This window comes from Schistocerca piceifrons, chromosome 8 (genome assembly GCF_021461385.2).
Source record: "Schistocerca piceifrons isolate TAMUIC-IGC-003096 chromosome 8, iqSchPice1.1, whole genome shotgun sequence".
In the NCBI taxonomy this organism is placed as follows: domain Eukaryota; kingdom Metazoa; phylum Arthropoda; class Insecta; order Orthoptera; family Acrididae; genus Schistocerca; species Schistocerca piceifrons.
Genome location: NC_060145.1, coordinates 271,605,890 through 271,619,427, shown reverse-complemented (window position 1 = coordinate 271,619,427; position 13,538 = coordinate 271,605,890). Strand labels below are relative to the sequence as shown.

The window sequence follows — 13,538 nt, the reverse complement described above, 5'->3', positions numbered from 1 at the left end:
ATGCAGAATAGCTACGAATGATGTTCATGATAGATGGGAAGAATATGTACTGTTCTTAACAAATTAAAACTCACTACATCAAATAATGTAGTTGCTATGTTCTTTTTTCCTCAAACATAATTCATCTGTGCTTCTGTACAAGTGCTCTCATTGATGTGTTTACTATGTCATTCTGCTGCTTTCAATATTGCAAATGGCATTTCTATTCCTTTTATCCACATTTCTAATTTGGAAATATTCTTCAATACATCTTAATTATTCAGTAATGCTTCAGAAAGTTACATAGCTAGGCATTAACTCAGAATGGAGTTAACTGATTAGTATTAACTACCATAAAAATATAACATCTTGCTTCAGCATTTCACTTATGCGGTATCACATTCTAATCTAACTGCACCTCATGAAGCACTAATAAAATCTCTCCAGAAATCAATCACATTTTAATCTATCTCCTTTTCTGGGCTGACACGCCTCCCCAAAACCAGCTGTATTCCAATCTATCTCCTTCTTTTTGGCTGTCATCTCAAGCCTGTGCATCTTGAATTTGAATCACACGTGGCAGCAGTACTGCGCGACGCAGTCTCTTCCAGAACAACTGCACATATAATGTCACAAGATAATTTTTTAAAATAATTATTCTAAATAATCAACATGTTATCAGTGAAATTTGAAACATTTGATCACTTTTAATATTTTTGCCTCATCACTTGAGAAACATTAATAAATTTGGTAAATGGCTTCTAGTGGTGTAAATTATTTAAATGCAGGATATTAAAATAATTATAAACATTAGAAGCAATGAAGAGAGGTAGTCCAACATTGAATTCAGTATTACTTTTGCAGGTACAACATTTGCAGTGTACTAAAAAAAGGGGGTCCAAATGACAGTCATTGAAAATGTGTTGTGACCATTAAATAATGAATTAAGTGAGCAGGAATGCATGTGGCAGAGTTGAATTAAAAAGAGGATACCAAAAGATGGGAATTTTCAATAAAATATTGAAGAGAGAGTAAAGAATGGCCTGCTGGTGCTTCATTAAACCTCAAGACAGATCATAAACAATGTCCCAAAATTAGTTTTGCTGAAGAAACGAATCAGATATAGTGGAAACCTGATGCAATGAGGGACCAGTGTGGAGGTATTATTAATACAAGGGTGTGGATTAATTACTGATATTATTAAGACCAAATAATTATAAAATTCAGCAAAAAGTTGAAGTAACAGATTAAGATTGTCCTGTGGCATAATATTCTGTGTTAAATCACACTTTAAAATGGAAATCATACATTTCATTGCTCTTATTGGTTGGTACCAATCAACAAGGAGAACATTCACGGACGTGAAACAAGTCAGTGTATACTTTAACAAAAGAGAACCAACCCTCAGAAACTTAATCTGTACACTTTTAACAACAAAACTATTAATATTATATTTAATATGTTTTTGTATGGAAAAGCTGAAAGTAATTTCTGTTAGTAAATTAGCACAAAAGCTGTTCCTTAAAATAAAGTTGACACTTCATTAGTTATATGAAAGTGTTGTGTTTACCTTCTACTGGTGGCTCATAGTGGTAGTTTTCAAAGAAAATAGTTACTCACACTTGAAACAACAGCTGCTTGTTTAAAGTGAAGCTTCTCACTTAACATGCAGCTAACATGAATTTTCAGTGGCTGAATCTAGATAATGTAATTTGCAGAAGAAGTGGCTAGCAAGATACATTCTTAATCTGCTTAACTGGTATCGATTCTAAATTTCTTGTTTTCTTAGTTGCTAAACTGTAGAAGACCTTTCCCAAGAGTATATAACTCCATTCCGAATGACAGACAAGGAGGAAATGACTTCATAATGTTTTTGTCTTGAGTTGTGAATATGTAAAGCACAGTTCTGAAAAAAATTATATTTTTAACAGTAACAGATAACTTTAAGTGGTGAAGTTCTACAAGATGGCACCCTCTTAAGTGCAATATTCTGAAGCTATAATAGTTACCCATTTGGAACTCAAGGTGGAGAACACTCAGGAAGATGTTAGCACAAGGAAAAAGCGATAATTAAGGCATCAGTAGACAAAGGAAATTATTCAGATATTGAGGGGAGATGAAAATTTATTTGTGGTGGTGTACTGCAATTCATTAGCAGGAAAAGGAAGAGAAGGAAAACTAATAGGATTTCATGGATTGATCTGAAGGAATGAAAGCAGAAGCCACCTGGTATAATTATGCACAGATCTCAGTGTAACCATTGCTGAGTCTTGGTTTAGGAATCATGAAAGAAAGTAGTATACTTGGAAGTGATCTGCAGGTGCAAGAAGGTTTCTCATAGATTATATGATAGTGAGATAGAGATTTCAAAATCAGATTTTAAAATACAAAACATTTCCTTGGGCAGATGTATATATTATGGCCTTAATTTATTGGCAATAAACTGCAGAATAAAACTGAAGAAATTGCAGAATGATACAAAATTAAGGAGATGGAACCTGTATAATTTGAATTTACAAGAGGTTGTTGAGATTTTCAGAGGGAACATTAGATAATGATTGACTGAAACAGGGAAAAGAAATACAATAGAAATCAAATGGGTAACTTTGAAACAGTAAGTGGTGAAGGCAGTAGAAGATCCAATAGGCAGATAGATGAGGCTCAGTAGAAATCCTTGAATGACAAGAAGATATTGAATTTTGTTGACTAAAGGAGAAAATATGAAAATGTAGCAAATTAAGTAGGCAGAGGGGAATACAGATGTCAGAAACTTAGACTGACAAATAGTGCCAAATGGAAGACAACTATGGCAGGAGGACAAATGTAAAGCTGTAGAAGCATGTATTACTAAGGGGAAGATAGTTGCCAATTTAACTAAACTAAAGGGAGACAGTAAGCGAGTACTAAGCAAATAAAGAAATGATTAAAGGTGGAAGGAATATATTTAAAGGCTATGCAAGGGAAATCTGCTTGAAGATCATATTATAAAAAGATAAATGAAGCAGATCAAGATAAGATAGGAACTGTGTTACTGTGAGAAGAATTTGACAGAATGTAGGGTAACTAGAGAAGATGATATTCCCTGAGAAGTATTGAGGTCTTGGGAGGAAACTCAATGAAAAAACTACTCCAAGTGGGATGTGAGATACCCTGATAGAAAAAAATTGGAACATCAAAAAAATGATTAACATAGAATTATGAAGTATCAGCAATACATTTGTCTAGGTAACTTATTTAATTGATCAACATTGCAAGATCACAGATTAATGTAAGTGTGAGATAAGCCATTGAAAACATGAAATGATGGTACGTTAATAATCAACATAACCCCCAGAGTGCTTAATGCAAGCATGCAAACATGCATGCATTGTGTTTTGCAGGTGCTGGATGTTAGTTTGTGGAATGGAGCTCCATGCCAGTTGCACGTGGTTGGTTGATACAGAGACAATTAATGCTGGTTGTGGATGATGCTGGAGTTGTCATCTGATATTGTCCAATATTTGCTCAGTCAGAGGAAGATCTTGTGATCCAGCAGGCCAAGGCAACATGTAAATACTCTGTAGAGCATGTTGGATTACAACAGCAGTATGTGGTATCTTTTATCCTCTTAGAAGACAGCCTGTGGAATGCTGTTCATGAATCACAACACAACAGGTCACATCACCAGATTGAAGTACAAATTTGCAGTAAGAGCGCATAGGATAACCACAAGAGTGTTCATGCTGTCATATGAAATCACACTTCAGATATAATTCCAGGTGTAGGTTCTATTTCTCTAGCACACAGACTTGTTGGTAGAAAGCTCTCAACTGGCCTCCATCTAATAAACACACATCCATCACTGGCAGCAAGGCAGAAACAACTTTCATCAGAAACCACAACAGAGCTCTACTTTGCCCTGCAGTGAGCTCTTCCTTGACACAGCCGAAGACACAAGTGCTGGTGGTTTGGAAACTATACAGTCCCACAACCACTGCTGCCAGCAATCATATACAGTGGCTGCATCCCTGCCAACTCTTCCTGCAGTATTGTAGAAGGAACACCCAGCTTCTCATATTCCTATTACAGAACCTTGTTCAAACTCTATGAGGTGTTGCTAATGGCATCTTTGTTGTCTTAAAGGCATTCTTGACTAACATCAACTTACCATGTCCAACCTCTAAGGTAATTAATGCTCACATCTGTTGCAGCATGTATTTTAAGCAAACCTGATTTGCACACTCATAGTGGCACTACTATTCCCACTCTTATGTAACTACTGTAAAATTTGAATGGACATCATCTTTCAGATGTCGAAACATGCCTACCAGCTTTTGTTTATATTGCAAAACTCCTTCTTGGTTTTCTTTCAATGTGTATAAGAAAGGTGTGTATATTACTCTACCATCAATTTAATAAATCACAACTGCAAAATACTGACATTGAAGTCAGTCAGGATCCTGGAGAAATCTAGGAACATGCAAGTCAGTATTGACAATAAGATTATCTTAGAAGATAAGTTGAAAAAGTGCAAACTTATGTTTCAAGCATTTGTAGATTTAGAAAAAGCTTTTGTCAATGTTGACAGGAACAAAATCTTTGAAATTCTGAAGAAAGCAGTGATAAAATTCAGGAATGAAGGGCTGTTTACATCTTGCAGAAAAATGAGACTGCAGGTTGTACGAGTTGGAGGACATGAAAGGCTATCTACACATACAGTGAAAATGTACTTAATTCATTAGACTATAAATTACAGCCTACTGGTAAATTTTGAGATCTGTTATTTGACTCTGTAAATCACAATACCTTTCAAGTAAATTAGTGTTATGGTGTGAAGGTTCAATTCAAATAGCTCTGAGAGCAAACAAAGGGTGTCATTAGGAAAGAGCCATGTATTAAGCTACCTGGCATCATCCAACTGGGAACTAATTATGTGTGGGTTCACACAACGTTCCATCTCATGGGCCTTACTTTTTCTTGTGTATATCAATGACCTTTCATGAATAATATTACCAAATGACAAGTTTATTTTGTTTGCAGATGATACAAACATTGCAATAAACATCAAATTAAGTGTAGTCTTTAAAAAAACCAGCTATTGAAATTTTTGTGGACATTAATAAACATGTAAGAGGGTTCCCACCAGTATATGCTTAAAATATGATGGCAATCAGATTGAAGTGTAAAACGTTAAATTACTTGCTATTACAGCATAGTAATAAATTCAGCTGGGAGGATTACACCAAATAACTGCAGAAGCACCGATGCCAATCCCTATTTGCAATGTGAATGTTGTCTGACATAGGGGACATAAAAATGAAAAGTTGACATACTAGCCATACTTTCATTCGATAATGTCATATGGGACTATTTTTTGGGGTAGATCGTCAAGCCAAGCTAAACTTTTCTGGGTACAAAAACATGTAATAAGATTTTTTGCAGTGTAAACTCAAGAACATCCTTCTGAGACCTATTTAGAGGCTAGAGATATTAACTTCACCTTTAAAATATAGGCATGCCTGAATCAAATTTGTCATTAAAAATATATCTCTATTTCAAACCAACAGCTTACTTGATGGAATCAGTACTAGAAATAAGAATAATCTTCATAAATATTTAAAGTCACTTACTTAAAAGGTGTCCATTATTGAAGAACACACATTTTCTATAACTAGCGAGCAGTCTTGAAAAGTTTAACTAAAAGTAAAGTTCAGTTTAAGAGGAACCTAAAGGATCTGTTGGTGACCAGCTCTTTTTACTCCATAAATGGATTTCTTATTAAAAACAACTGATGTGTGCATGTATGTGTGTGTGTGTGTTTTACTAATAATATAAAATAATGTGAATATCAGTACAACTGAACTTCTCTAAAAGTTCAATCAATAATGTGATCATTGTAAATCAGTCTTATAAAATGATTTGTCTACTCAGTACATGTTACCTCATAAATAGAAATATGTTTAAAACTTTTTTCACTAATTCCCTTTCCATCATGATCATTCTACTTGGGATCTGTGGAAGACACATTAGCATATTTGTTTTTCATGCTATATATTTTTTGTTCTTCTGACGTGTTCTATATCTTGGAGGAACCCTTCACTATGGATTAATTGGGACAAAAACTACTTCCAATCTAATCTAAGCTAATCAAGAGGGAAGCAGTAGTTCAGAAGGCAGTGAGACAGCATTTTAACCTATTTCCAAGGCTATTCAATCTGTACATCAGCCAAGCAGTAAGGGAAACCAAAGTGAAACTTTGTAAGGACTTAAAGACTGGGGGGGATAAAAACTTTGTGGTTTGTAATTCTGTCAGAGATGGCAAAGACCTTGGAAGAACATGGATAGTACCTTGAAATCAAGTTATGAGATGAGCATCAACAAACATAAAACAATGGAATGTAGTCAAATTAAATCATGCACTGCCAAGAGAATTAGATCAGGAAATGAGATACTAAAAGTAGTAGAAGAATTTTGCAAATATTGACAAAATAACTGATGATAGCCAAGATAGAGAGAATATTAAATGCAGAGTGGCAATGCAGTCTCAGGCAACTGAAATCACACTGCGAGCAACAGCACCAGTGCACGACGGGAAAGGCGACTGGGTGGGAGTAAGGAGGAGGCTGGGGCAGGGAGGGGGAGGGATAGTGTGGTAGGAGTGGCAGACAGAGTAGTGCTGAAGTCCAGATCAATGGCAGGGAAGAGGTGGGGTGGGGGGAGTACTGGAAAAGTAGAGAAATAAAAAGACTGAGTGTGAGGGTGGAATGATGGCTGTGTAGTGGTGGAATGGGAACAGGGATGAGGCTGGATGGGTGAGGACAGTGACTAATGAAAGCTGAGGCTGGGAGGGTTATGGGAACTTAGGATGTATTGCAAGGAAAGTTTCCACATGTACAATTTAGAAAAGCTGGCATTGGTGGGAAGGATCCTTATGGCACAGGTAGTGAAGATAAGTGAAATGAAGGATGAAACGTTTGACAGTGCGCTCAAAAACAGGGTGGTCCACTTGTTTCTTGGGTACAGTTTGCTGGTGACCATTCATGCAGACAGACAGCTTCTTGGTTCTCGTGCCCACACAGAATGCAGCACATTGGTTGTAGCTTAGCTTGTAGATCACATGACTGGTTTCACAGGTAGCTCTGTCTTTGATGGGATAGGTGATCTTTGTGATGGACTGGAGTATGTGGTTGTGGGAGGATGTATTGAACAAGTCTTGCATCTAGGTCTATTGCAGGGGTATGTGTCATGAGGTAAGAGGTTTGGAGCGGGGGTTGTGTAAGAAAGGGCGGGTATATTGTGTATGTTCAGTGGATGGCAGAATACCATTGTGGGATTGGTGGGAAGGATAGTGGGCAGGACATTTCTCATTTCAGGGCATGAAAAAAGGTAATAGAAACCCTAGCACAAAATGTAATTCACTTACTCCAGCACTGGATGGTAATGGGTTGCAAAGGGAATGCTCCTCTGTAGCAGGACGGTGGGACTTTGAGAAGTGGTGGGAGACTGGAAAGATAAAGCACAGGAGACTTGTTCTTGTACAAGGTTGGGAGGATAGTTACAGTCTGTAAAGGCTTCAGTGAGACCCTCAGTATATTTTGAGAGGGACCGCTCATCACTGCAGATGCAGCGACCACAGGTGGCTTGGCTCTATGTACATGTACTTGTAACCTTCCTGGTTACAATGTCGTTAGTCATTGTTTTCATCCATCCAGCCCCTTACCTTTTCCCATCCAGCACTAAACAGCCATCATTCCACCATCACACCACATCTTTTTACTTCTCTTCGTTATCGCTACTCCCCTCCTTCCCCTCCCCCATCTCTTCCCTGCAGTCCGTCTAACCTGCAGCACTACACTGTCTACCACCCCTACCATACTATCCCTCCACCTCCTCACCCCAACTGCCTCCTTACCCCCATCCATTTGCCTCTCCCATCATGAACTGGTGCTGCTGCTTTCAGTGGGCCTGTCGTCTACTTTTGACAACGGTCTTACTGCCCGAAAGCTTTATTTATTTGTGACAGTCTTTTTGTTGTGCTTATCTGTGACTCAGCATCTTCACTATATGGTGAGTGGCAACTTTCCTTTTCATAATATTGTTACATTTGATCCTGGATTTTCCAATGTTTGATTTCTAAAAAGAGAAACGTGTTAACATTGAATATAAATATAACTATTAGGTAATTGTTTCTGAGGGTGTCCAGCCTTGTACAGAATTGTAATGTTGAGAATAATAAGTTCTAACTAGAATAGAAAGGAAACTTTTGAAATATGGTGCTATACAAGAATGCTGAAGATTTGTTGAGAAAACTGGTAGCAGAGTTTGGCAGCAAGCAAGGAGCATTAGTTTTAAAAGATTTAGTCACTGAAGAAAAAGAGCAATACATGTCACATCTAAAAACAACAAGAACAACACATACAAGGACACCTAACCAGTAATAACAAGAAAAAAGTCTCTTCATCAAGAAAAACGAATTCAAGGCAAATAAATCACAAGCAGCAAGATATGAAATTGCTATTCCTTCACTCAACCTCCATTCTCTGTAATCTTAATCTACTACTTGACATGTTCTGAATCCTTGTGACAGTTTTTCATATTTTTTGTTTGCACACTGATTTTCTGTAACAATGTGCTTGACATCTTTTCTCTTTTTCAAACATATCTCATCCATAAATATTTTGCAACACAAATTCTGCTTCTGTAGAAGACCATGCTACAGCATTTTGTTTCTTAGCTCCCCAACTGACAGTGTTACCAAACAGCTTGATAGTATAATCTGTTGATTTTCTATCTGTGCTGTTGGCTCAGTCAGCATCATACACTCCTGGAAATGGAAAAAAGAACACATTGACACCGGTGTGTCAGACCCACCATACTTGCTCCGGACACTGCGAGAGGGCTGTACAAGCAATGATCACACGCACGGCACAGCGGACACACCAGGAACCGCGGTGTTGGCCGTCGAATGGCGCTAGCTGTGCAGCATTTGTGCACCACCGCCGCCAGTGTCAGCCAGTTTCCCGTGGCATACAGAGCTCCATCGCAGTCTTTAACACTGGTAGCATGCCGCGACAGCGTGGACGTGAACCATACGTGCAGTTGACGGACTTTGAGCGAGGGCGTATAGTGGGCATGTGGGAGGCCGGGTGGACGTACCGCCGAATTGCTCAACACGTGGGGCGTGAGGTCTCCACAGTACATCGATGTTGTCGCCAGTGGCCGGCGGAAGGTGCACGTGCCCGTCGACCTGGGACCGGACCGCAGCGACGCACGGATGCACGCCAAGACCATAGGATCCTACGCAGTGCCGTAGGGGACCGCACCGCCACTTCCCAGCAAATTAGGGACACTGTTGCTCCTGGGGTATCGGCGAGGACCATTCGCAACCGTCTCCATGAAGCTGGGCTACGGTCCCGCACACCGTTAGGCCGTCTTCCGCTCACGCCCCAACATCGTGCAGCCCGCCTCCAGTGGTGTCGCGACAGGCGTGAATGGAGGGACGAATGGAGACGTGTCGTCTTCAGCGATGAGAGTCGCTTCTGCCTTGGTGCCAATGATGGTCGTATGTGTGTTTGGCGCCGTGCAGGTGAGCGCCACAATCAGGACTGCATACGACCGAGGCACACAGGGCCAACACCCGGCATCATGGTGTGGGGAGCGATCTCCTACACTGGCCGTACACCACTGGTGATCGTCGAGGGGACACTGAATAGTGCACAGTACATCCAAACCGTCATCGAAGCCATCGTTCTACCATTCCTAGACCGGCAAGGGAACTTGCTGTTCCAACAGGACAATGCACGTCCGCATGTATCCCGTGCCACCCAACGTGCTCTAGAAGGTGTAAGTCAACTACCCTGGCCAGCAAGATCTCCGGATCTGTCCCCCATTGAGCATGTTTGGGACTGGATGAAGCGTCGTCTCACGTGGTCTGCACGTCCAGCACGAACGCTGGTCCAACTGAGGCGCCAGGTGGAAATGGCATGGCAAGCCATTCCACAGGACTACATCCAGCACCTCTACGATCGTCTCCATGGGAGAATAGCAGCCTGCATTGCTGCGAAAGGTGGATATACACTGTACTAGTGCCGACATTGTGCATGCTCTGTTGCCTGTGTCTATGTGCCTGTGGTTCTGTCAGTGTGATCATGTGATGTATCTGACCCCAGGAATGTGTCAATAAAGTTTCCCCTTCCTGGGACAATGAATTCACGGTGTTCTTATTTCAATTTCCAGGAGTGTATAAGCTGTTGTAGTCAATTTTATAATGCATCCTGTTACCTATCATGTCTTTTATGTAACACAATTTCTTTTTAAATCTTTCCAGTGTGATTCCTTTGCAGCACTTTGGTAACGACTGAAATAATTAACAGCATAGCTTAAATAAGGTCATGTTGTTTCAGTTAAATAAAGCAAACATCCTATTGGTTATCTGTAAGGCAATTTCTCATCCAATCTTTCTCAACTTCTCTGTAGTTCAGTTCCATGGATGTGTTAATTGACTTGCATTCATTCATATCAAACCTCCTTGACAGATTTTCGAAATCAATTTCCTGACTCTAAATCATTCCATCCTCCCTCTTATCTACATAATTCCCAAGAACAGTCTCAAATCTCCCAAATTTTTCATTTTAATGTACATCTTAAGGCCAATTTGAAATCTTGAATATTCATCTTATCATTTCCTGAAAGGATAATGCCATCTACATATAACAAAATATTAACCTTAGTCTTTATGTCCCTCTAAGTATAAAGATAACCATCAGCACTGCTTTGAACAAAGCCTAAAACCTTAACAAACTTCTCAGAGATTAAATTCCGGATATTATTGCTTTGGTTAGTTTACCCACAGTTTCTGCTTTGGCATTAATTCCTGCTGGTGCAATTACATAAATTTCTTCATTAAAATTTCCATGAAGGAAAGGTCTTTTTTGTGATTCATAACAGCACATATTGTTCTCAGACTGGTCAACCCTGCTTCAGATGCATATGTTTCATTATAGCCAAATCCTTTTCTTTGAAAATAACCACAAGCAACTAGTATAGCTTTATAACTATTAATATGGAATACATCATTAATTTTACTTTAATATCCCATTTACTGTCAATAGCCTTCTTGTTTTAAGATAATATATACACTGCCCAGGTCCCATTTTCATTTATTACAGCCACCTCTTCTGCTTCAGTGTGAGACCATTATTCTTTATCTGATCTGCCATAGATGTCACTGGAAGTTTCTGGAACATCCTCAACATTCCATATCCACTTTCAGTGTTAATACAGCATCGTCTTCCACCCACAGTGGATATTTTCATCCTTTCATGCTTTTGTGGATTTCAGGAGATCTTGCATCTTCAGCTTTATTATCACATCAGTAGTCACTGACATTTTCTTCATTAATGATAGCCTCGTCATTTTTGTCATCATTGGAAGAAAACCAGTCTTCATTATCAAAGTCAAAATGGTTTTCATGCAACATCTCATCCAAGAACGATGTGTGTCCCTTTGGCACCATCGCTATCTGTTAACACAATATTCACCCATGAAGCACTTCTTTATTGTGGAATTCAACTTTCCAACGATCACTTCTCCAGGAAGTCATAAATATCCCATAACACAATCACTCTCATTTTCTGCAACTATGCCATTTGACCATACCACAGAGTAACAGGAACTGTCATTTTAATGCACACGTGTTTTATTTATAAAGCGAACAACATTCTGTCCTGCTTGTAACCAAAAAGATTTTCATGTTTATTATTCAGCAACATGTAGTGAACCTTGTTTATAATGTTCCTTCATCTTGTTGTGGTTTATTTCTTATGAGGTAGCTTGCACCTGTACCCAGTATTAAATGTGCATACACTGAGTAAAGTAAAACACAACTTTGCTTACCCTAAATGCAATCTCACCAAATCAAAATGAACCATGTGTGATGGATGCACTCAACATGTACAAAAACTAGACCAAAGAACAAGAAAACAAAGAAAATTATATTTTCTAGAGAATGTTTGCAGATGTCTGCAAAATCATTAGATGCAAGGGAAACTAATATGGCCTGAAGGGGGTGAAAAATCACACACTCCAGCTGGAAAAGAAAAACATAAGCACCATACAAAAAAAGACGATACTAAAGAATTTGCCCCAGAATGCAGCTCACAACATGTAAACCAACAAAAGAAAAATTACATAAAAGTACTTCATCAAAATATTCAATACTTTGGTAACAAAAAATTAGAAGCAGAAGTACTCCTGAGTGAAGTAAGACCAGACATATTATGCATAAGTGAACATGGACTAACTGAAAGTAAAATACATAATGTGGCAATAAAGGACTACAAACTGGCTAGTTACTTCGGCAGATCTAAATATAAGGGTGGTGGCGTTTGCATATATATTAAAACAGGTACTCTATCAAAGAATGTAAACAGTGAAGCTGCTACATTTCCCATAGCTAGAGAAAAAGACTTTGAAGTTACTGTTATAGTGGCAGAGGATTTTAGAGTGTTTTGTGTGTACAGGTCACCATGTGGCAATATTAGCATCTTTCTAAAAAAAATTGCTAGCTTATTGAGAATGAATATGAAGAGAAATCTTATTATATGTGGAGACTTCAACATTGACATGGGAAAAGACACAAAAATAAGACAGGATTTTGAAGAATTGTTAATACAACATAACATGAAAGTGACAATAACTGCACCAACAAGAGTGACTTCACAAAGTGAGACAATTATTGACAACATAATTACTAATATGTGTGACTATGAGTCACATGTAGTTCAGACAGAAATATCTGATCATCATGGACAACTAATCAGCTTTTGCAGAAGTAATGACACAGTATCAGAACCAAAACAAACAACCAAAGAAATTAGGATCATCAGTGAACAAAATATCAACATCTTTAGAACAATGTTAAGTAACGAAACCTGGAATGAAACCCTACAGGCCCAGAGTGTAAATGAAAAATATGATGCATTTATTTCAACAATTAAGTACCATTTTAATGTAGCATTTCCCAAAGTAAAGAGACAAGAAAGGCAGCAAAATCAAACACAGTGGATTACCAGTGAAATACTAGAACAGCGAAGGAAGCTTCAGGACGTGAGACGGATGGGCGAAGCTGAAAAATATAAAATGTTAAAAAAGAAGTATAGAAAAACAATAAAAGAAGTGAAAGCAAGAGAAATTGACACCACTATAGAAACTCAAAAAACAAGGCAAAGGCAGCTTGGAATGCAATCAATGCTGAAAGAAAGGAAAAAGATGGGTCAAACAAAGAAGAAGGTATTAGGTCAATTAAAATAGACAACACAGTGGTCACAGATGGTATGGAAATAGCAAACATACTGAATAATAACTATATCAGTGTAGTAGAAAACCTAAAATTGGAAAGAAATAGTCAAAAACAGAAGGGTATTAAGGTTCCAAAAAGATCATACAGTACTATGTTCTTAAGACCAGTCACGGAAGATGAATTGCGGAAAACTATACAAAAACTGGAGTCCAAGAAATCAGCTGGTGATGATGAAATATCAAATAATGTAATAAAGCTGAACATAGCAAACTGTTCTTTC

The 13,538-nt window shown here is 38.4% G+C and overlaps 1 protein-coding gene across 1 annotated transcript in view; it reads right to left on the bottom strand.

Annotated features, from left to right (window-relative positions):
- Positions 1–523: 523 nt before the first annotated feature.
- Positions 524–13,538, bottom strand: part of LOC124712261 (toll-like receptor 13) — a 51,113-nt gene continuing 38,098 nt past the window's right edge. The window contains exon 7 of the mRNA XM_047242556.1: positions 524–595. Within this exon, the coding sequence (XP_047098512.1) occupies positions 524–595 (72 nt within the window). The remainder of the gene's footprint in view (positions 596–13,538) is intronic.